General features: G+C 44.8%; 2 protein-coding genes and 1 long non-coding RNA gene across 3 annotated transcripts in view; 2 read left to right on the top strand and 1 right to left on the bottom strand.

Annotated features, from left to right (window-relative positions):
• Positions 1-2,157: 2,157 nt before the first annotated feature.
• On the bottom strand, positions 2,158-3,763 carry LOC143963307 (uncharacterized). Its single transcript, XM_077472877.1, has 3 exons — positions 3,373-3,763; positions 2,915-3,058; positions 2,158-2,822 (listed from the first exon to the last, which is right to left on the bottom strand). The coding sequence occupies exons 1-3, from the start codon at positions 3,734-3,736 to the stop codon at positions 2,653-2,655; spliced, it is 678 nt and encodes a 225-aa protein (XP_077329003.1). The 5' UTR covers positions 3,737-3,763; the 3' UTR covers positions 2,158-2,652.
• Positions 3,764-3,916: 153 nt separating this feature from the next.
• Positions 3,917-6,138, top strand: LOC143960324 (uncharacterized). Its single transcript, XR_013270300.1, has 2 exons — positions 3,917-4,597; positions 5,632-6,138. It is a non-coding gene; the product is annotated as an uncharacterized LOC143960324 (long non-coding RNA).
• A 16,014-nt stretch (positions 6,139-22,152) lies between these two features.
• LOC143960326 (zinc finger CCCH-type antiviral protein 1-like) overlaps positions 22,153-24,622 on the top strand; it is a 54,102-nt gene continuing 51,632 nt past the window's right edge. The window contains exon 1 of the mRNA XM_077468791.1: positions 22,153-22,645. Within this exon, the coding sequence (XP_077324917.1) occupies positions 22,350-22,645 (296 nt within the window). The 5' untranslated portion in view covers positions 22,153-22,349. The remainder of the gene's footprint in view (positions 22,646-24,622) is intronic.

Genomic DNA, 24,622 nt, shown 5'->3' on the forward strand with positions numbered 1-24,622 from the left:
GATGGGCTGTGACAGATACTCGGGTACCCTGATGGACTGTGACAGGTACTCGGTACTCTAATGGACTGTGACAGGTACTCGGTACTCTAATGGACTGTGACAGGTACTCGGGTACCCTGATGGGCCGTGACAGGTACTCGGGTACCCTGATGGGCCGTGACAGGTACTCGGGTACCCTGATGGGCCGTGACAGGTACTCGGGTACCCTGATGGGCCGTGACAGGTACTCGGGTACTCTGATGTGCCGTGACAGGTACTCGGGTACCCTGATGTGCCGTGACAGGTACTCGGGTACTCAGATGGGCTGTGACAGGTACTCGGGTACTCTGATGGGCTGTGACAGGTACTCAGGTACTCTGATGGGCCGGGACAGGTACTCGGGTACCCTGATGGGCCGGGACAGGTACTCGGGTACTCTGATGGGCCGGGACAGGTACTCGGGTACTCTGATGGGCCAGGACAGGTACTCGGGTACTCTGATGGGCTGTGACAGGTACTCAAATACTCTGATGGACTGTGACAGGTACTCTGATGGACTGTGATTGACAGGTACTATGAGGGGTGGTGACAGGTCCTCTTTATTGGGGGGGGCAATCAGTATGATTGGTGTACACTGTATGCGGTAACGAGATGTTACCGCAATCTCCTCCTCACACACGATCGGTGTGTGAGGAGGAGAACCCGGTAACATCCTGTTACCGCGGTTTGTTTACATTTTAGTGATCGGCTGTGAAAGGATCACAGCCGATCACGTGGGTAAACAGCCGGCCAATGGCTGTTCACCAGCGTCGGTGACGAGCAGTGTTCCCGGGGAACACGCCGCCACCGACGTGCACGCGCAGCGCACTCGCGATCGCGCGCATGTGCCGTGCACGTTCGGGGTGTGACCATCTGTGATCGCCCGTGACTTCATCACGGCCGATCACGTGGTAAACAGCCATAACGAATGGCTGTTCACCCCCTTCGGTGTCGAGCGGTGTCTCCGTGACACACCGCCACCGAAGAAACAGGGATGCGCACGCACGATCGCGTGCATTCCCTGTTTAAACGGGAGGCCGTCATATGACGGCCTCCCGCCACAATAGGTGCGCTGCCTGGCCGTCATTTGACAGCCGGCGGTCGGCATCTAGTTAATCAGGTTTTTGATTCCATGGATTCCTGTTTGTCTCTTTCCTGTCCCCTGTGGCTTCTAGAAGGCACTGACCACATACCAATTTATCAGGAAGGGCTTGTTTTCCACACACCCTTACCTAGTGGTATGTTGAGGATCTTTTTGATGCCGCATTAGACTACTAGTGGCAGCTGAGAAAAAGACAATAGGAATTAAATCAGTCTTTGAAGAACAAAAAAAAGTGTTTTTTTTCTTTAAAATACATACACCTACATATAAATAAACATAAATATATTACTGGTATACGTATTTATCATAATAACCCCCCCCCCCCCCCCCCCCCCCCCGGTATCTTGGCTGGGCTGCATAATACAGGGGAGAAAATAGAAGAGATGGAGAAGACACTTTATGCCAGCCATACACGATGCAAATTCCGAACGAAAATCCAAAGCGAAAGTAAAATCGCCCGATTTTCGTATCGTTAGTGTGGTATGCGCGACATGCGATTTTCATACGACAGGGCAAATTGACAAATCCAACATGTTGTTTTTTTTTTACAAAAATCGTCCAAAAATCGTATCGTTAATGGCAGAGTTGGACGATTTGACATAAGAAAAAGAACTGCGCATGATCTCTGGAAAGTTCGAACCGGAAGGAAAACATATAGAAAACAACGAACGAATGGTCGAACGCAACTTTAAATGATCGTAAAATACACAAAAAAAAATAGGCCACAGCAAAGTCTGATGAGGTGCCAACAAGTCTGCAAGAAAAGTGAAATAAACATAACTGCCTGTGCATGTATAATGGTCCTTATTCTTTGACATGAAAGGAAAAAAAATATAAGGAAAGCAGGCAATAATGACCTATTGCATTTGCTATACACCATATATGTTATAAATAGCTTCATCCAGGAGGTGCTGACATGTCTGCGAGCAAAGTGGAATAATCTCCAAAGACATTTCAAATCATGTATAACATCAAGTGTGGGGAATAGAGGTGACATAATGCACATAATGATTAAAATAAAGACACTCCACACCAAATTCAAACAAGCACAGATTTATTGTGCCAAACCCAAAACAGGAATGGTTTCATGCGTGTACGCGTTTCTTGAAAATATAAAGTTCCAAATACAAAAATATAAACTCTTTTTACAAAATCACTATGTAATTTGTACAGTAGTAGTGCAGCCAAAACATTGCCTACACATGGACAAGAACACTATAGGCGTTATTTATGATAGGCAAATCCACTTTGCACAAGTGCACTGAAAGTGCACTTGGAAGTAGTTGTTCTAGATCTGAAATGAGGGGAAGCTCTGCTGATTTTAACAACCAATCATATGCAAGGTAAAATGCTGTTTTTTTATTGTCCTTGCATGCCCCCCTCAGATCTACAGCAACTGCACTTCCAAGCGCACTTGTGCAAAGTAGATTTTCCTTTAGTAAATAATCCCCTATAGGTATATAAAACAAAAGTTGCATGTGCAAAAAAGAACCAGGGTATGCATGAAAAACAAGCTAAACGTCTAAACCCATTCAAAATGTAGATAATTGCTCAAGGATCTCTGAAATTCTGCGTGGAAAAGAATTCAGGGTAGTGCGAACATTCTCAATGTCAGCATGTAATGACTTTAAATCTGCAATAATTCGGTTTGCTGATGTACTACTGTCAGAAGTTGAGCTGCTTGAAGTAGATGATCGAACAGCTATAAAAAAAAAAAAAACTTAAATAAAAATTTTGAAAATAAATTTCAAAAATACAGCTCATTTAAACAAAAATAATAAAAATATAATTTACCTGAAGTGGACACATGGCTGCTCTCATCTTCAACAGGCGTCAGTACGATTACAGTTGTGTCTGTTGCCATGTCAGTCTGTGCACTTGTCTGCTCCACATCCTCATGTACTATTTCCACCTCTCCATGTTTCTTTTTTCGGCTTCCTATTAAATGCAATATATATATATATATACTTTTAGGTGCAAGTCAAGCATTGCAATACCATTGTTACATTTTCAAACATAAAGTCAAGCAACCTACTGCAATTCCCAAGTAAAATGAGTGAAAGCAGACACGCACATAAAGATTGCATATACAGAACATAACACTCAGAAAATATGAGTGTTATGTTCTGTATATGCAATCTTTATGTGCGTGTCTGCTTTCACTCATTTTACTTGGGAATTGCAGTAGGTTGCTTGACTTTATGCATACAAAAACATAATAAATACATGCACACCAAAAATAAAGTACTTACTTTTGTCGATTATTTTGTTGATCTTTCTAAGCTGACTTTCTTCTCTTAATTTCAGGTCAGACCATCGCTTTCTTAACTGGTCTTTTGTGCGTTCACTGCCATGGCGTTTGCGTAAAACATGTTGCACCTTCTCTAATATTGCATCTTTGCGTATGTTCATGTTGCTGTATACATGCTCACGACAATCATAATCCTTCTTCTGCAGAATATTCACCATGTCCACCATCTCCTCGAAAGTCATATTGCTGGCTTTCGTCCTTCTTCTTCTGGTGACTGCACTTACTGGCCGACTTCCCTCCACAATCTCCTCTCTTTGCACTATCTGGGGCCCTGCATCTGGAGAATCTGCCATGTGCTCTGCCATGAGGTCTGCAACTGTGCACTGTATTAAAGAAGAGGTGTGGCTTGCACAAGATACATCGCATGTGATAATACAAACGTCCGCGGTTTCGTGACGTCACGTATGAAAGAATATTCGAGTAATATTCGTTTGATAGACGATAATACAAACGGAGATACCTGTGGTAAGTTTGATCTGGGGACTATACTTTGATTATTTAATGTGCCCGTGGATGTGTGTGTGATTGATGTAAATACCTTTGATTGTGTTATTGTATTGTATTATTGCTACACTACAATTTTTGTATTATTGTATTGTATTATTGCTACACTTTAATTATTGGAGCTGGATGTTCTAAATGGCCATTTGTCCAATTCTAGACATGTATTATAAAACTTTAAGCATGTAATTTAGATATATATATATATTTAATTCATGTTTTTTTTTATTTAAAGGACAATGGCTTCCAAATTTACATCACCCGATTTCCTACCCCAATTTATCGACAAATACCGTGAATTATCCTGCCTATGGGATGTGAGATCCAGAGATTATTCCAATCGTTATAAGCGTGATGAAGCTTTAAAAGAACTCAAAGAGTTATGCAAAGCAGTGTGTATTGAACCAACTGAAGATTATGTAAAGAACAAAATTGCAAACTTGCGCACTGTGTTTAAAAAGGAATATAAAAAAATACAAGCCTCCAAAAAATCTGGTGCAGGAGCTGAGGATGTATATGTGCCACGTTTGTGGTACTTCAAAGACCTCATGTTCCTAGCTGATTCCGATAATCCCAGAGAGTCCCATTGTACTCTGGAAGCAAGTGGCCCATCAGACTCCGGTGCATTATCTGAAGCGGAGGATATATCCCAAACACAGACACAGGTAACTATATGTTGTATATTCTTTATTTAAACAACTGGCAATAGGGTAGTGAAGAAATTGTGCACTACTGTACTTTTTTGCATGAATATTTTTAAACTGAAAGTCTAACCAAAACTTCTTCCACTGTCTTCCACTGTCCCCAATCCATATTATCTAAAGCTAGATACAATCCTGCCATGCAACTGCCCCCCTGCCTACAAAATAATCAGTATAATTTTGTCGATTCTGACGTGCACTGGCAGTTGGTAAGCTAGGCCTTGCAGGAGCTAAATTTAGCAAACCAGTGCTGTCGTTTCGCCAGTCACCTGGTACAATTGTCCCACTGGTAATGTCTTCCATATCAACTGCAGATGTTGGCATGTATGACACTGTTGTGCTTCGTAAAAAATTGTGTAGCATACAACAGCACTTCACGATGATGTCCACTTTTTCCACTGCTACATTCATAGCAGTGTGGAAGATTCTGAATCTGCTGGCCATAATGCCGAACGCATTTTCAACCACCCGTCTTGCCCTGGACAGACGATTATTGAATATCTTCTGTTGAGCTGTTAAATTACGTAAGGGATACGGTTTCAAAAGATGTTCATGCAAAGCAAATGCGTCATCCCCAATAAAGATGAAATTTAGTCCTTCCACGGTTTCACTTGAAGATGGAAGATGCAAAACACCTCCTTTCAGTCTGTTTAGGAATTCACTCCGCTGTATTACTCCTCCATCTGAGTTTCTACCATTTTTCCCTATGTCCAGGTATATGAATTCATATTTTGCATTGACGATCGCCATTAATATTATGCTAAAGAACCCTTTGTAGTTGTAATAGTAGGATCCTGAATTGGCTGGTGGGATGATCCTTACATGTTTCCCATCTATTGCACCACCACAATTCGGGAAATTCCACATATCCTGGAATTCTTTAGCAAGCTCTTTCCATTCCTGGGAATTTGTGGGAAACTGTTGGCAAAAAAGACATAGGAATATTTAGCATTCATGGTAATTGATTTATTAATTACTTTTTACATTATTTTCTATAGGATACTCCAAGCCCAGTACCAGAGCAGCCAGGGCCATCGGGTCTGAGTGCTCAGAGGGGAAAAAAAAGGAAGACTTCAGATTTTGACACTTCCACTTTATTAAGGAATGCATCATCCATTATGGAACAAAAGGATGATGAGTGTGATGCTGTGGGTTATCTTGTTGCACACAAGTTACGCAGGATGACTATGCAGCAGCGTGACTTATTTGAACCTCTGCTGCATAAAATGATGGCCATTGGACTTAAGGGGCATCTTACCCCAAACACCGATGTTATAGGGTATCAAGGTTGTACATACCATCAACCTGTACCATCTGTCCCAAACTGGCAGACATCCCAACAACATGGAACCACGAGCTGGCCAATGAACCAGGAACACCATCAAGGTCCTTGGTTTCGTGATCCCCATTATACGAATTTGTGAATAAAAAAAAATTTCTTTACTGTTCTTGTTAAAATTAAAATGGTTATTGTTGTTAAATAAAAAATAGATTCTGTTTCAAAACGTCTCTTTTTGGAAATGGTGTACTTCTTGTTATGTATTTTCTTAGAAGAAATTGTGTTTTTGGCCATTTTAGACACATTGTTGATTTTACATATTTAAACTTTGTTTCATTTTTAGTCATGTAATAGAACTCTGACAGTTCACCATGTTTTCATACCTTTAAATACTGTGGTTGGAGCACTTTTATTATGGCCTCACACGTCTCCGGTATAATTCGACCTAATGATTGGGCAGAAATTCCAGTTGTAAACTTCATGTCCTCAAAAGACCTGCCTTTAGCCAAGAAACGGAGGGTTGCCATGAGCCTCTCCTCTGCGCTGACAGCCTTTCTCATACAGGAGTCTTGTTTGGTGATATGTGGCCGCACATGCGATAACAGCATCTCAAATGACTCCTGTGTCATCCGTAAATAATTTCGATAATCCTCAGGATTATTTTCCCTCAGGTTTGACAATAGATTTACATGTGAGAATTTCTCACGCTGCAGGAGCCAGTTTTTTGTCCACACTCTGCTCTTCCTTCTTTTTCTTCTTTTTTTCTTCTCTTCCTCCAAGGCTATTATTGCAATTACCATGGCTGCCATTTTCTGCTTTCTATTGTACCTCTTGAATGGCATTTTCTCAGAACGTATGAATGTGCAATGCGCGAAACGACCGCTCGTTTCGTACTCGGCGTGACCCGATTTTGTACAGTAGGGGGTGTGGTTAAAAGGTTAATAAATATTACATCACTTCCTCTATTGTCAAGAAAACATAGTGTTTTAACGTACGATTTTCGTACTTAATTGATGGCACATTCGCATGTTGTTGTGAGTGCCGCTTTCGTTTATCGCTCGACGGGTCGTTCGGAATTCGCATCGTGTATGGCCGGCATTAGAGATGTCTTCCCTTCCCTTTGGCAGCTGGCCCCCTAATGAAGACAAGCTCTCCTTTATACCTGAGAGTGTTTTGGGTGTTGCAAGATGGCTTTAGTGCGCTACTGCGCATGCGCCGTGACATCAGGCTGTGACACCCCCCCCCCCCGCCGGGAAAGCAGAGCCAACCTGCACACTCCTGAAGGAAGGAGAAAACAGACACATGGGGCACGCTGCTGGAGGTAAAAATAACCTATATTGTGGAAAAATATTAGCATATGCATATGAGGCATGCCCAACAAGGGAACATAGAGTAGGATGACTGGCTCCTGTTAAAAAAAAAACCCATAAAGAGCCACAGAAAAATGGGCTCCCTTACTTATCTGGTGCCTTTAGCAGCCCAAGCAATGGGACGCCATACTGCAGGAGAGCATTAAACACTTGCTTACTGGGCACTTAAACCCCCCTCAGTCCCAGACCAATTTTCAGCTTTCAGTGCTCTCACATTTTGAATGACAATTACTCAGTCATGCAACACTGTAACCAAATGATTTTTTTGTCCTTTTCTTCATACCAATAGAGCTTTCTTTTGGTGGTATTTGATCACCTCTCGTTTTTTTATTTTCTGCGCTATAAATGAAAAAAGACCGAAAATTTTGAAAAAAAATGAATTTTTCTTCGTTTCTGTGACAAAATTTAGCAAATTAGCAATTTTTCTTCATAAATTCTGGCCACAATTTATACTACTACACATCTTTGGTAAAAATAACCCAAATGTTTGCATATTATATGATCTGTGTGAAATTTATAGAGTCTACAAGCTATGGTGCAAATCATAAAGATTTGCAAAAAAAGATCACATCTGATGTACTAAGGCCTATCTCCATTCTTGAGACCCTAACAAGCCAGGAAAGTACAAATGACCCCTTTTTGGAAAGTAGACATTCCAATGTATTTAGTAAGAGGCATGGTGAGTTATTTTAAGTTGTCATTTTTTCCCACAATTCTTTGCAAAATTACGATTTTTTTTTTTCACAAAATTTTCATTGTAATAGCTTATTTCTCCCACACGGAATGTGCATACCACAAATAACACCCCAAAATACATACTCCTACTCCTCCTGAGTATAACGATACCACATGTGGAAAAAAATGAAAACGCATTTTTTTTTACACAAAGTTGTCCATTTATAAGATATTTCCAACGCATAGCATTTACATAGCAAAAATAGCACCCCAAAATACATTCTCCTACTCCTCCTGAGTATAACGATACCACATGTGTGAGACTTTTACACAGCCTGACCACATACAGAGGCCTAATTTTGAAGTAGCACCTTCAGGCATTCTAGGAGCATAAATTACACATTTAATTTCTCAACCACCTATTACAGTTTTGAAGGCCCTGGAACACCAGGGCAATGGAAACGTCCAGAAAATGACCCCATTTTGGAAAGCTAACACCCCAACGTATAATCTATGAGGCATAATGAGTCTTTTCAATGGTTCATTTTTTTCCAGAAGTTTTCGGAAAATGTGGAAAAAAATGAAAACGCATTTTTTTTTACACAAAGTTGTCCGTTTATAAGATATTTCCAACACATAGCATTTACATAGCAAAAATAGCACCCCAAAATACATTCTCCTACTCCTCCTGAGTATAACGATACCACATGTGTGAGACTTTTACACAGCCTGACCACATACAGAGGCCTAATTTTGAAGTAGCACCTTCAGGCATTCTAGGAGCATAAATTACACATTTCATTTCTCAACCACCTATTACAGTTTTGAAGGCCCTGGAACACCAGGGCAATGGAAACGTCCAGAAAATGACCCCATTTTGGAAAGCTAACACCCCAACGTATAATCTATGAGGCATAATGAGTCTTTTCAATGGTTCATTTTTTTCCAGAAGTTTTTGGAAAATGTGGAAAAAAATGAAAACGCATTTTTTTTACACAAAGTTGTCAGTTTATAAGATATTTCCAACGCATAGCATTTACATAGCACAAATAACACCCCAAAATACATTGTACTACTCCTCCTGAGTATGGCAATACCACATGTGTGAGACGTTTACACAGCCTGACCACATACAGAGGCGCAACATGCAAGAAACACCGTCGGCGTTCCAGGGACACATAGCCTGCACATACCAAGAATTACACCCCCAAATACATTATGCTGAGCAAAGGGTAAAGAAAAGATTACCTGTGGTTTTAGAAGAGCAGTTGTCCACAGGAGGATATCACTGGTCCAGGTAGCAGGCAGGGACTTGGTCAGCAACAGCGAACACAGTTTTTCAGGCAACAGGCAGGGATACTGTCCATATTACAGTCCAGGGTCAGTGCAGAGATGTCAGCAGTGCCAAAAATATTGGTCCTGGTAGTAGGCAGGTCCTTGTGGTGTGGTCAGTGCGGCATGATGGCAGTAAGTCCTACAGGCAGCAGACAGAAGTAGAGCCTCGTTCAGGACAGAATGGGGATAGGGGTAGAGGCTTTTCCCTCCCAAATCTCTTTGAAGCCTCCGAGTCTCCAGACCCTAATCTAGGAATAAGAAAACAAAGAAAATTGTTTTCTTCTTCCAGAAAAACTATACATATGTGAGACCCCGTGTTGAATCCCACTAGTCCAGTTGCAGAATACAAGATCAGTCCAAGAGGCAGGCAAATATCGTGGTCAAACAGTCCAAGGTCAGTTCCAGATCAGGCAGAGATATGTACAGAATCGTTAGACAGAAGCATGGTTGAATAACAGTCCAGGGTCAGTTCCAGATCAGGCAGAGGTATGTACAGAATCATTAGGCAGAAGCATGGTCGAATAACAGTCCAGGGTCAGTTCCAGATCAGGCAGCGGTATGTACAGAATCGGCAGGCATAAGAGTGGTCAAATAACAAGCCAGGGTCAGTTAAAGAGCAGGCAGTGGCATAAGGGGTGTGAAGGTGTATGAAGGCAGGAACTGAGGATTATGTTTACCATACTTCACTAAAAATTTATTGAAGTATGGTAATGCCAAAAACAGTCGCCTATGCAGAGGCCTGGTTGGGAAGGACATTGTGCACAATAATAAGATGTGTCTCTTCTGACTCCTGCTCTGGTACACACCTTACATCTTTTTTGACGTCTTTGGCCTGTTGGTTTGGGGGGGGATTTTATAGGGAAAGTGGCGCTCGGAGAGTCGACTAACAATGTCTGATCGGATATTTTCTGGTGGGCCGTTTGGGAAAATAAGGGCAGTGAAAACTTCCTCCTGGTAGCCAAAGAAACGTTTGGGGTTTTGGGTGGAGTTGCGGTAAATGACATAGGAATTGTAAATGGCCAATTGAAAAAAATAAATTGCTACTTTTTTGTACCAATGGTATGTCCGTCTTGTGACAAGATATGGTTCCATCATTTGGTCGTTGAAGTCGACTCCCCCCATGAACAAATTGTATTCGGAAATGCATTTGGGTTCTTTACGGGGCCATTCCTTCTGGGGATTTCCACGAAGGTATCGTTGTGGATAGAAGATAACATATACACATCCCTTCTGTCCCTCCACTTCACTGCCAGAACCTCCTTGTTTCTCAGACTTGCGGTTTCTCCTTTTCGCAGCTTCTTGTTCACAAGACTTTGAGGAAAGCCCTTCCGATTCCTTTTTATGGTGCCACATGCTGGCGTCTTCTTCCGGTGAAGGTTGTGGAACAGGGGCAGAGATGTGCAGAAGTTATCTACATACAGGTGGTAGCCTTTATCCAATAGGGGGTATATGAGGTCCCAAACAATTTTTCCGCTGGATCCCAAGTAGTCCGGACAATTAGGGGGCTGCAGCTGGGTGTCCTTCCCTTCGTACACCATGAATGAATATGTGTACCCTGTGGCTCGGTCGCATAATTTGTAGACCTTCACCCCATAACGGAGGAGCCTGCCGCTAAATTTAATAAGGGACTCATCCACACATATGTGTTGGTCCGGGGTAAACAATTTGGGGAATATTTCTGAAAAATAATTCAGTATTGGTCGAATTTTGTAAAGCCGGTCATAATTTGGATCATTTCGTGGAAGGCACTCAGAAGAACCTCAGGATGATCTGATACCTGCTTCTGGGCATTACCGTGGAGAAGAGCGGTGAGTGGTGGAGGGGGTGGGTTGACCAGTAGGTACGTAATTGATTTTTTTTTTTGAGTCCCATATTAAATGTGAGGCCTAAAAAAACCTTGAACTCCTCCACTGTTAGGTCTCTCCATTCGTAGGGACGGGCATAATAAGAGGTCGAATTTTGCAAAATAAATTGTTGTGCATACAGGTTGCACTGGGCCACAATTGACGACAACATATCCTCCGTAAAAATTAAATTAAAAAAATCTATTGGGGTAAAATTCTCTTTGTCTACCTGGACTCCTGGCTGGGCAGTGAAAGGGGGAACATTGGCCTCTCCTGAATTAGGAGGAAGCCACAAGGGGTTCTGAAGGGCATAGGGAAGGCCGGCATGGCTCCTAACCCTTTGGGGCTGAGATGACACCCCACTGGTACTTGGCCTTTCTTGCCGGGGCACTGCGGTGCTGGTGGACGGCACTGCGGTGCTGGTGGACGGCACTGCGGTGCTGGTGGACGGCACTTCGGTGCTGGTGGACGGCACTGCCTCACTAGAACGCCTTCGTTTGATGGGCCGGATATCTTCCTCCTCGGATTCAGTCAGTGTTTCACTGCTGAGGACTGGCTCATAATTTATGTCGGCTTCAGAATCTGAATCTGAAAAGGAATCTGAAGAGGAGAGCTCCCCGTTGCTCTCGTCGGCCGTGGAAATAATTTGGTACGCCTCCTCAGCGGAAAAGACACGTTTAGCCATGGTCGCACTGATGGGCACTGATGAGGTGGCACAGATGTGCACTGATTATACAGATGGGCGCTTTTGAGGTGGCACAGATGGGCGCTTTTGAGGTGGCACAGATGGGCACTTTTGAGGTGGCACAGATGGGTGCTTTTGAGGTGGCACAAATGGGCACTGATGGGTCGGCACAGATGTGCACTGATTTATTGCACAGATGTGCAGATTTATTGCACGGATGTGCACTAATGAGGCGGCAGATGGGCACTGCTGAGGCGGCAGATGGGCACTGCTGAGTCGGCACAGATGGGCACTGCTGAGTCGGCACAGATGGGCACTGCTGAGTCGGCAGATGGGCACTGATGGGTCGGCACAGATGTGCACTGATTTATTGCACAGATGTGCAGATTTATTGCAGATGTGCACCGATGAGGCAGCAGATGGGCACTGCTGAGGTGGCACAGATGGGCACTGCTGAGGCAGCACAGATGGGCACTGCTGAAGGAGGCACAGATGGGCACTGCTGAGGCGGCACAGATGGGCACCGATTGGCACTGGCGGGCACTGGCGGTGCACAGATGGGCACTGGCGGGCACTGGCGGTGCACAGATGGGGCACTGGCGGTGCACAGGTGGGCACTGACGGTGCACAGGTGGGCACAGGTGGGCACAGGTGGGGTAGAGATGGGCACTGGTGGGGTAGATCTGGGCACTGGCGGGGTAGATCTGGGCACTGGCAGGGTAGATCTGGGCACAGATGGCAGAAACAACTTTTTTTTTGTTCACTTACAGTATCTCTCTCCTCACACGCTATCGCTGTGTGAGGAGACAGATTCGGCAATGGGTGATGATCTCATTTGTTTACATTTGAGATCATCACCCATTGGAGGCGGCGATCGCGCTGTAAACGGCCGCTGTGATTGGCCGTTTACAGCGATCTGTGATTGGCTGTGTCCAGGGGACACGGCCAACACAGATTTTCCCCGATGCGCGCTCCCGGAAGCGCGCGGGGAGCTCTTAAAGGGGACGACGTCAATAGACGTAGTCCCGGAAATTGAGATCTGCGCTGTAGCCGTCATTTGACTATAGCACGGATCTCAAGTGGTTAAACTGCAATGGCCACACCATAAAGTGGTGAGACGGTGAGGTAGGGCTGAGTGTGATCCTGCAGGAATGAGGACAGAGAAAAGAATACCAGCAGGGAAGAACAACTCTTTTATTTATAGAGTTAAAGTAGTCCTGTGGGTTGGTCAGGGGCGGAGCAACCAAATATTGGTATGCTGCCATGGAGGCACCAGGAAAAAGTGTTAGCTGGCCATTAAAGGAGAGACAGTGGCAGTTCCTGTATCCCAGAATGCACTGGGAAAAAAAACACTAGGGTAGCTCCAGTCACTTCCTGTTTGTACAGAACAGCTGTGTGGTAACGTTTATTCTGTGTGCGGGCAAAATCATCAACTAGCCAGCAATACTGACAGTGCCAGGTAGGAGCAGATGTATTGAGCATCAGTGGCAAGCTTTTTGTGTCAGTAAAATAACTTATAAGCAAGTGTTGGTACATGTTAGGGACAGTTTCAGTAAGTCTCATAAAGATTGATATTAATGTATCAGGGCACTCAGGGTGCCATGCATTTTTGATTGAAATTTGAATTTTTTGCTTTTTTTTTTTCAAATGTGGCACATGTGCCAAACTGCATGATGCCATAGCACCCTGCAGCTCAGAGCAGCACAATTAAAAAAATAAAAAAATAAAAAAAGGGTTAGGGACTTCTGTCCCTGCATTCCTGTGAGTTGGGGTAGGTTAATCCACTGAAGTTAATGGGTGTCCTATATTCAGAACACAGGTCCCACAGAGCTGAACAGAGGCTTAAACCCAACCACACAATCAAAACAGACAGATCTGGCTTTGTAATCCTGGGAGTACTGCACTCTATCAGGCCCTATTTCTCAAAAAAGGTTCTGCGACATCCTGGGAATTTGGGTTCCCCTGGGGTGCCACAAGCACAAGACCGTTTTCCCTGGATAAGAGATGGATAGCGGGGGGCTCTGATGTAACAGGGGTCCTCTGATATATAGGGGGGACTTTGATGTGATTGGAGGGAAATTGATATGTAAGGGGACCACCAATAGGATGGGGACTTCTGATGTGAAGGGGTACTCTGTAATGAAGGGACCTCTGTAATGAAGGGAGACCTCTAAGGTCAAAGGCATTTTCTGTAAAGGTAAGTTTTAGCACGGGTGATCAGGGAAAACTGCTGTAAAACATCTTCATTACAGACATTCATCACTGAAATGACTCATATCTATAGCCTAAAGACAGCTTTTACCAACCCTTGAAAGTTAGTGGCTGGTGGTGATTCACTGGTGGTGCATTAAGGCCTGATTCACACCTATGCAGGTTGCAGTTTGCACATTCCAGGTGCATTTTATATTTTTCAATACAGTTTTGATCCATTGAAGTCTATGGAACCAGAAAGTTCACTTTCCAAAAAATTCACAGATGTGAATTTGACCCATAGGAAACCATGTTAAATGGACTGTAGTGTGTTTCTGCAAAACTGAAAATGCACTAAAAAATGCATAGGTGTGAACCAGGCCTTACTGCTGTCATTTAATCTTTCGCTGCCAGAGCATTAGTATACCTGCCACAGTGGTAGTATTTTAATTCACAGGAATCCATAGCTCCCAACTGCCCCTGATTTTGAGGGACTGTCCCTGATTTGGAGCAATGTCCCTCTGTCCCTCTCATTTGTCCCTCATTTTGCTCTAGTTGTATATAAAATGCACTTTTTATCTTTCAAAAAGTGTTTCCCAGTGCTAAGCCTTTCATCTGATTTCTAAATTGCTGCATTTTTACATTTTAAAAGCCAATATAAAGGAATCGTAGTGGTAAAAAAAAGTCTTTGTAGATTTCATTTAACTTTTTTGGTTAATTCTCCTTTAAGGGGGTGTGGCAGAGAGCATGTCCTATGTCTACATACATTTGTTAATAGGTGTCCCTCATTCTTATCTCAAAATGTTGGGAGGTATGGGAATCTGAATGAATGATGAGGGTGGAACCCTGAACAGCTGTGCTTTTTTTCAAAAAAGTGACAGTGGGTGCTGGGAGAGGATTCCCCTGCCTGCTGTCAATGAGAGGGGAGCGCTGGCTGCGGGAGGTGGGTGTATCCTAAATATGGGTGTAACTTTCTCCTATAGGTGAACTTATCCATTAGGCCCCTTTCACACCGAGGAGCTTGTAAACTGCCAGTAAAACACTGAGAACTTTTGAAGAGCTTTTCAGGCATTTTGGTAAAGGGCCAATAACAGCTGCCCTTTATCATGTGATCAGCTGTCCAGTCACCAGTCATGTAAGTAACTCAGTTAAAATAAACTGAGTTACTTAACGCATTTACTTTAGCAGGGTAACGAGTAATCTAACTGATTACTCTTCCCCTCATGGTAACGCCGTTCCCATTACTTGGGCGGCGTTACCGCAATTACATCCTGTCTGGACCGCCCCACATTGAAAAATTAAGTCAGCTTGGCAGTCCGGCAGACAATCTGCCCGTCTGTGTGCTAGTCCGTCGGACTTTTGAAATTAACTGACTTGCTCACACACGGAGTAAAGTCGGTTCATTTTGAACGTGACTCCAGGTAGACGGGACTAGCGAAGGAAGTGAATGTCGCTGCCTCCATCGGCGAGATTGACACCTCGCGAGCCCCGTCGCCTGGTATGGATTTAAAGGGGAACTCCTACTCCAAAAAAGCGGCATGGGGGTCCCCCCAAAGTCCATAGCAGATCCTTATCCGAGCACACAGCCTGGCTCGCTGGGCTCCTCTGCTATCTTCTGCTCCTTTACCGCTAGCTATTTTACTAGCGGAGGAGCCCGGCCTTCTCCTTCGTCGCTGCGGCCGTCCGGGGGTCTTCTTCCGATTTCAGGGCTCTTCTTCCGACTTGGGGGGTCTTGTCCCGCTCTTTGCTTCCAGGGGGATGCTGAGACTGTGACATCATAAGGGGTGGGGTCTCCATGTGACATCACCCGGTGACCCCGCCCCACCCCACAACATGTCCCTGCCATGGATGAGGAGGAGCCAACACTAGTAAAAGAGCTGAAAGAAGATAGCGGAGGCCCGGCAGAAGAAGTGAAGACCTGTGTTGTGTTTTATTATTAAGCATCCATCTTCTCGGTGGGTCTCGCTGCTCCGCCGCTGTCATTCGACGAAGCCGTGATGACGTCACTCCCGCGCATGCCCACGGGAGCCACCACTCGCGGCATATCACCGTTGACAGCGGCGCGCTCAGTGCGCCTGTGCTCATGCCGGTGTTTCGGCAAATATCTCCTAAACCCTGTAGGTTTAGGAGATATTTCTTGGACCTACAGGTAAGCCTTAACCAATTGCAGACCAGACCATTTTGCTGGTCAAAGACCAGACCACTTTTTGCGATTCGGCACTGCGTCGCTTTAACTGACAATTGCGCGGTAGTGCGACGTGGCTCCCAAACAAAATTGACGTCCTTTTTTTCCCACAAATAGAGCTTTCTTTTGGTGGTATTTGAGCACCCCTGCGGTTTTTATTTTTTGCGCTATAAACAAAAATAGAGCGACAATTTTGAAAAAAACGCATTATTTTTTACTTTTTGTTATAATAAATATCCCCCAAAAATATATAAAAAAACATTTTTTTCCCTCAATTTAGGCCGATACGTATTCTTCTACATATTTTTGGTAAAAAAAATCGCAATAAGCAATTATTGATTGGTTTGCGCAAAAGTTATAGCGTTTACAAAATAGGGATAGTTTTATAGCATTTTTATTAATAATTTTTTATTCGTTTTTTTTACTAGTAATGGCGGCGATCAGCGATTTTTATTGTGACTGCGACATTGTGGGGGACCCATCGGACATTTTTGACACATTTTTGGGACCATTGTCATTTATACAGTAATCACTGCTATATAAATGCAGTGATTCCTGTGTAAATGACACTGGCAGTGAAGGGGTTAACCAGTGGGTGGCAGTGTAGGGGATAAGTGTTCCTAGGGGTGTGTTACTAACTGTGGGGGGGTTGGGCTTTCATTTAGTGAACAATGATCTCTGCTCCAATCACATGGAGCAGAGATCAGCGTCACTAGTTGCTAGGCAGAATGGAGAAATGTTGTTTACACAGCATTTCCTCCATTTGGCCGCTCTGTGAGATGATCACAGGGATGCCCGCGGCGATCGAGTCCACGGGTCCCGCGACTGGACTCACGGGGGTCCCGACCAGCGCGGGAGCGCGCCGCCGACGGCGCGCTCCCGATGGCAGGGCGGCATTGAATATTGGACATACCTGTACGCCAATATGCCTGCCCGTGCCATTCTGTCGACGTACATCGTCGTGCGCTGGTCGGGAAGTGGTTAATCTAGGCTTACCTGTAGGTCAAAGTGGTTTGTAAGGGTTTACAACCACTTACTGGTGTGGAGTGTTGTTCCTTTTTCTCCCAGCAGGTGGAGCCAGTGAGTCCTGAGGATAAAACACAGATATATTGCATTACATGATATTGTACTCTATTGTATTGCACCACAGCTGTGTCAAAGGGACTGAGTCAATTCATTAGTTCATTAGCAGAGTGCAGGCCCAAATCAAAAATTCAGCAGCTCCTTCGGGGGGTAAGTGCTACACTGCCTATCAATGCCCATCAGTGCTGCCTATCAGTGTCCACCAGTGAAGGAGAAAAATTACTTAAAGTGGAATTCTACCCAGAAATGGAACTTCCCCCCTCTGGTGTCACATTTTGGCACCTTCCGAGGGAAGGGGGAAGCAGATGCTTGTCTAATACAGGTATTTGGTCCCACTTCCAGCGAAAGATTGCTGCAGTATCTGCGGCGATCAATGCCATGTCCACCCCCCCGCTGACTTCTGGGAGACATATAGGTCCCAGAACACAGCAGGGACCAGTCAGAATGCGCAACGCAACTCACGCTTACGCAAAAGGGAAACAGACTGTGAAGCTGCAAGGCTTAAGATGCCAGCACCTCACCAGGAGCCAAGGAACAGGTCAGCTTTGGGTGAGGACATCGCGGGCTCCCTGGGCAGGTAAGTGTCCATATATTAAAAGTCAGCAGCTGCAGTATTTGTAGCTGCTGACTTTAAATATTTTTTTTTTGCAGGCGAAACTCTGCTTTAATTGCAAAATTATATAACAGAAACTAAAACTTTTTTGTCAAAATTTTCTAATTTTTTTGTTTGTTTAGCAAAAAAATAAAAACTCCAGTGGTGATTAAATACCACCAAAAGAAAGCTGTATTTGTGGGGAAATAAAATTATAAAAATGTCATATGGGAACAGTGTTGCACAACTGCACAATTGTCATTCAAAGTGCGATAGATGAAGTGAACCAATGTGCGAGGGCCGACCATTTTGCCTGACATTCTTTGAACCATTAAAATTCTGTCTGAGGCTGGGTTCACACTGCTGCGGCTATGAGAACGGGATGTGATTCGCAGCGCACTGCAGTGCAAATCACATCCGATCTCTGTGCGATGCGAGTTCAGCCATACAGATAGTATGGCTGAATTCGCATCGCACCCGCCCCAAACTCGCACAGGACCCTTTTTTTGGTCCGCAGCAGAATTGGATCGCATGGGTGTTCACACCATGCAATCCGATTCCTGTCCGAGTTTGCAGATCGCACTGCGATATGCGAACTGATTTGGGGGTGTCATTAACTTTTCACTGACACTCCCAGCAGTTCGCATAGGGCAGTGTGAACTGCCGCCGGGAGGCATGCGATGTGGGAATCCGCAGCGGATTCGCGGCGTTCCTGCATCGCTGCAATGTGAACCCAGCCTTAGTGTGTTTGTTCGAGTACTAATACACTGCCCAACAAGAATTCTCTTGCCTTTGTGGGCTGTGTGTGAGAAAAGAGATGAGCTCAGGCGTATTATTTGGATATATTGTATTTATTGGCGTAGAACACGCACCTTCACTTTAAAAGGGAAGTTTCAGGAAAAAATATGTAAATTTTAAATAAAGAACTGTGAAGCAAAATAAGGGTCAGTGCCCATCTGCAGACCCCCAATTGCCATGAATGCAGCCTCACCATTGCCAGGAATGCAGCCTCACCATTGCCAGGAATGCAGCCTCACCATTGCCAGGAATGCAGCCTCACCATTGCAAGAAATGCAGCCCCACCATTAGCCAGGAATGCACCCACCATTGCAACAAGTGCAGCCCCACCATTAGCCAGGAATGCACTCACCATTGCAAGAAGTGCAGCCCCACCATTAGCCAGGAATGCACCCACCATTGCAAGAAGTGCAGCCCCACCATTAGCCAGGAATGCACCCACCATTGCAAGAAGTGCAGCCCCACCATTAGCCAGGAATGCACCCACCATTGCAAGAAGTGCAGCCCCACCATTAGCCAGGAATGCACTCACCATTGCAAGAAATGCAGCCCCACCATTGCAAGAAATGCAGCCCCGCCATTGCTAGGAATGCACTCACTATCGCCAGGAATGCACTCACCATCACCAGGAATGCACTCACCATCGCCAGGAATGCAGCACCCATCATTGCTAGGAATGCAGCACCCACCATTGCCATGTACCATTTTCTGTGTGCATTGGTCTATGTGCTGAGGCCTCAGTGGGAGGTGCTTCAATACAGGTATTAAAGATGGGCTTACTTCCTCTTTCATTCCCTGCAAAGGTAAAGCATAATGGACTACTATGCATCACATAGTAGTCCATTATGTGTCACTTACCTGACACAGGAGCCAGCGAAGTCACCGCTGTCCCCTGTAGTCCGGTGCATCCATCTTCTCGGTGGGTCTCGCTGCTCCGCCGCTGTCATTCGGCGAAGCCACGATGACGTCACTCCCGTGCATGCGCACGGGAGCCGCCACGCGCGGCATCTTCGCCGTTGACAGTGCCGCGCTCAGTGCGCCTGCGCGCCGCTGTCTACGGCGCATGCGCCGTAGACAGCGGTGCCTGTCTTTCGGCAAATATCTCCTAAACCGTGTAGGTTTAGGAGATATTTCTTGGACCTACAGGTAAGCCTTAATCTAGGCTTACCTGTAGGTCAAAGTGTGTTGTAAGGGTTTACAACCACTTTAAAGTATTGAGGACTATTCCACTGTGCACCTGTTCACATATACCTTTTCAGGTTGCTATTGCATAAAGTGGTATAACATTATTGCTTTGAATAAATGTGCCTGCCATTTATAACTTGTGTTTACTCATATGTTATTTTTCAACATTCTTCATCATAGTAAATTTTTACAAGTGGTTCATTGATACTTTGTGTGAGTCTCTATTTACTACCACTGCTGGTGAAGTGACGGAACCCAGAGACCCAGTAAATATACTACATGATCTATCATGGTGTTTTCTCTTTGTTGTTGGGTCCTACACTGACATAATTAAACAGGTGTGCCAGAGGGGTTGAGACAGTTATGCCCCGTACACACGATACGAAAATCGTACGGAAAATACCGCTTTCGATGCGATCGTACGATAATCGGATCGTTAGTACAGAGCTTTCGAGAGCCGATTCGAACAGTACATCCGATATTATTCTATCGGACGTGCACGGAAATTTTTTTCGTACGATGCTAGATCGTACGATTTTCGTGTAATCAGTACAGCTATCGTTCGAAAATGCAATACAAATGCATTACAACACATGACATCACGTACGAATTTTTTTTATGTCGTGCGGGAATTTTCGTGACTTTAGTAAACTCATCAGATTCGATCTGAGATTAGCATGCAATAAAAAACGGACGTTCATTCGTCCGATAATCTCATCGTGTGTATGGGGCATTAGGCTCGGTTCACACAGGGGCGACTTGTCCAGGCGACTTAGCCGCCTGACAAGCCGCGCTCCGTTCTGTACTATGGAACCGTTCTAATAGGAGCGACTCAAGTCGCTCCGACTTAGAAAAAAGGTTCCTGTACTACTTTTGGGGCAACTTCAGGCGACTTGCATTGACTTCTATACAGAAGTCGTTTTGCAAGTCGCCGCTGAAGTCGTTTGCAGGTCGCGTCTGTGAGTCGCGCTGCAAGTCGTGCCGCCCCTGTGTGAACCGAGCCTTACTGGGGTTGAGAGGCAGAGTAACGGACTGAACAAATAAAAGCATCTCCCTCGGGGGTTTGCTACATTCCATTTTAGAGCCCTTTCACACCGAGCCGCCCATAGTGCCGGCGGTAAAACGCCGCTATTTTAGCGGCGTTTTACAGCTGGATTTGTGGCACTTTTAACCCCTGCTAGTGGCTGAGAAAGGGTTAAAACCGCCCGCAATGCACCGCAATAGCAACGTTTTGCTGGCCGTATAGCTGTGCTGCCCCATTGATTTCAATGGGGAGCAGCAGTGGAGGAGCAGTAAACACACCGCTCCTTCATCGCTCCAAAGAAGCTGCTGGCAGGACTTTTCCTGACGTTCTGCCAGCGCACCTCTCCAATGTGAAAGCCCTCGGGCTTTCACACTGGAGACAATGGAGCAGCTGTTTGAGGGTGGATTGCAGGCAATACTTTTAATGCTATGGTGCCTGCAAAACGCCCTCGGTGTGAAAGGGGTCTAAAGCCCCATACACACTATCAGTTTTTCTGCTGAGTTTTTCCTTCTGGTTTACCAAAACCATGTAGTAGAAGGACCTTCCTGATTGCATACACATTGAAACTCCTGAGGTTTGACCTCATATTATATAGTTTTGGTAAATCTGAAGGAAAAACTCAGCAGAAAAACTGATAGTGTGTATGGGGCTTTAGTGTAAATATGAGATCTAAGGTCTTTTTGACCCCAGATCTCCTATTTAGGAGGTCCTTTCATGTTTTTTTCTATTACAAGGGAGGTTTACATTCCTTGTAATAGGAATAAAAGTGACACAATTTTTATTTATTTTTTTAAATCAGTGTAAAAATAAAAGGTAAAATGAATTTAAAAAATGTTTTTTTTTAAATGTGCCCCGTCCCGCCAAGCTTGCGCGCACAAGCGAACGCATACTTGAGTAGCGCCCGCATATGAAAATGGTGTTCAAACCACACGTGAGGTATCGCCTGCTCTGTAACTCAAAACATGCAACCTGTAGAATTTTTTTAAACGTCGCCTATGGAAATCTTTAAGGGTAAAAGTTTGTCGCCATTCCACGAGCGGGCACAACGACCGACATTTTATTCTCTCGGGTGTTAGAAAAAAAATGTATAATGTTTGGGGGTTCTAAGTAAATTTCTAGCAAAAAAAAAAAATGTTTTTAACTTGTAAACAACACATCTAAAAAAGAGGCTCGGTCCTTAGTGGTTAAACTGCTGTGCAATTTCTGTCCACACCCTCTATGCTGGAGGTTGTCTCTGTGTCTCCTTTGTCAACACTGTTCAGTTTTCTGTGTGTCAATATGGCTCAGATTACTGTGACTCTGTCTTGCTGTGCCCAGCAGTTTTAGTTTCTATTCTCAGTTGTGATGTGGATGAACCGCCCTCTGCTGTTTCCTTACCTCACTTCAGAAATCTGAGACATACACAGAAGCCTTTGGCATCAGGCTATTACAAAGACCTTAGACTTCAGGCTGTATCAGGGGCTCAGCGACCATGTCGGACCCCGCAGTCACCGCCTACCTGACTAAACTGCTGTGCTCACACGGTGGTCGGCTGGAGAGGGATCAGTTGGGAGAACTCCTGGGTCTTCCAGTGGAGCAAATTGAGCAGATCCTGCAGGATGAGGTTCTCAGGTTCCCGCAGAGCTCCCAGATGGTCCTGGCGCAAAGCCCCCTGAGGCTCTGTGATCAATACCTGTTCCCAAAGGGGGAGGAGGAGGAGGATGAAAACTGCTGCAAATTGCACCTGTGCCGCCACTACCTGAGGGGCCAGTGTCCTCGCTACCGGAGGTAGGTAAAGGAGGGGGGGAGGGGGTAAAGGGAGCTCTAAGAGACAGAGGTGGGTAATTCTTGGGGTATTGAGGCTAATTGTGAGGGAACTGGGATTTGAGATACAGATATGTGGGGGATTGTGACATGAGGAGGATGACCCTCAAAGAATTGGTGAAAGAGGGAATTAAGTTTGGAGGTCGTAGGGTTAGAAATTAGCACCCACTGCTACTGGAGTAAGAGGTGAATGAGTTTTGGGTGTACTGGGACAAGAAGAGAAAGGCAAGGTGGACTAAGGTAAGTCGGAGGTATTGGGATAAGAGTTTAATAACAAAAGGGGGCAAGGAGATGTCACCTTTCTGGTGACATCTCTTTGTCCCAATATTTTATTTTTATGGTATACTGTTGGTTTTTGTGGAGGTATCCCGTCTGATGTACGAATCAGTCATTGCTTAATAGTTATTTATTAAATAACCTAGTGGTAAGGATTCAGAGTTTTTTTTAAAATTGTTATTCTAATAATAACAAACAGTACTGAGGTAACGGGTAAGTCAGGGCTATTGCAATCAGAGTACAATGATAAGGAAAACTGGGGTTAGAGGTAAGTTGGAACTATTCAGATAAGAAGAGAATGGCAATGGGTGCTAATGTACAAGGGGTGAGTTGGGCTATTGAAATAAGAAGAGAATAATAAGAGGTACTGGGGTTAGAAGAGTAGGTTGGGCATATTATTGGAATATATATCCCAATATATATTGGGATAAGAAGCGAACCACAAGGGATACTGAAGTGGTGAGTTAGGATATTTTGATAAAAAAAAAAATAGGGGTTACAGGGGTTAGAAGGTTAAGCTAGACATGTTGGGATAAAAAGAGAATGGCAAGGGGTGCTAAGGTACAAGGGGATGAGTTGGGGTATTGTGATAAGAAGAAAATAATAAGGGCTACTTGGGGTTACATAGTTAGTCAGGTTGAAAAAAGACACAAATCCATCTAGTTCAACCAAAAGGGTAAGGGGCTTAGAGGGGTATGCTAGGCAGTGGCGGCTGGTGCTCAAAATTTTTGGGGGGCGCTGAAAAATTCTGAAAAAAAACATCAATTATAACCTCACTGTGCCCATCATATGCAGTCACTGTGCTTCATAAATGCAGCCACTGTGCCATCAATTGTGGCCATCATATGCAGCCTGTGCCCATCATATGCAGCCTCTGTGCCCATCATATGCAGCCTCTGTGCCCATCATATGCAGCCTGTGTCCATCATACAGCCTCTGTGTCCATCATATGCAGCCTCTGTGCCCATCATATGCAGCCTCTGTGCCCATCTTATGCTGTCTGTGCCCGTCATATGCAGCCTGTGCCCGTCATATGCAGCTTCTGCCCATCATATGCAGCCTGTGCCAAACATATGCAGCCTCTGTGCCCATCATATGCAGCATCTGCCCATCATATGCAGCCTGTGTCCATCTTATGCAGCCTCTGTGCCCATCATATGCAGCCTCTGTGCCCATGATATGCAGCTTCTGTGCCCATCAAATGCAGCCTGTGTGCCCATCATATGCAGCCTCTGTGACCATCATATGCAGCTTCTGTCCATCATATGCAGCCTGTGCCCATCATATGCAGCTTCTGCCCATCATATACAGCCTCTGTGCCCATCATATGCAGCTTCTGCCCATCTTATGCAGCCTGTGCCCAACATATGCAGCCTCTGTGCCCAACATATGCAGCCTCTGTGCCCATCATATGCAGCTTCTGCCCATCATATGCAACCTGTGCCCATCTTATGCAGCCTCTGTGCCTATCATATGCAGCCTCTGTGCCCATCATATACAACCTCTGTGCCCATCATATACAGCCTCTGTGCCCATCATATACAGCCTCTGTGCCCATAATATGCAGCCTGTGCCCATAATTTGCAGCCTGTGCCCATCATATGCAGCTTCTGCCCATCATATACAACCTCTGTGCCCATCTTATGCAGTCTGTGCCCATGATAT

Source organism: Lithobates pipiens, unplaced genomic scaffold (genome assembly GCF_037356315.1).
Source record: "Lithobates pipiens isolate NorthernLeopardFrog02 unplaced genomic scaffold, aLitPip1_a1.2 Scaffold_8, whole genome shotgun sequence".
NCBI lineage: Eukaryota > Metazoa > Chordata > Amphibia > Anura > Ranidae > Lithobates > Lithobates pipiens.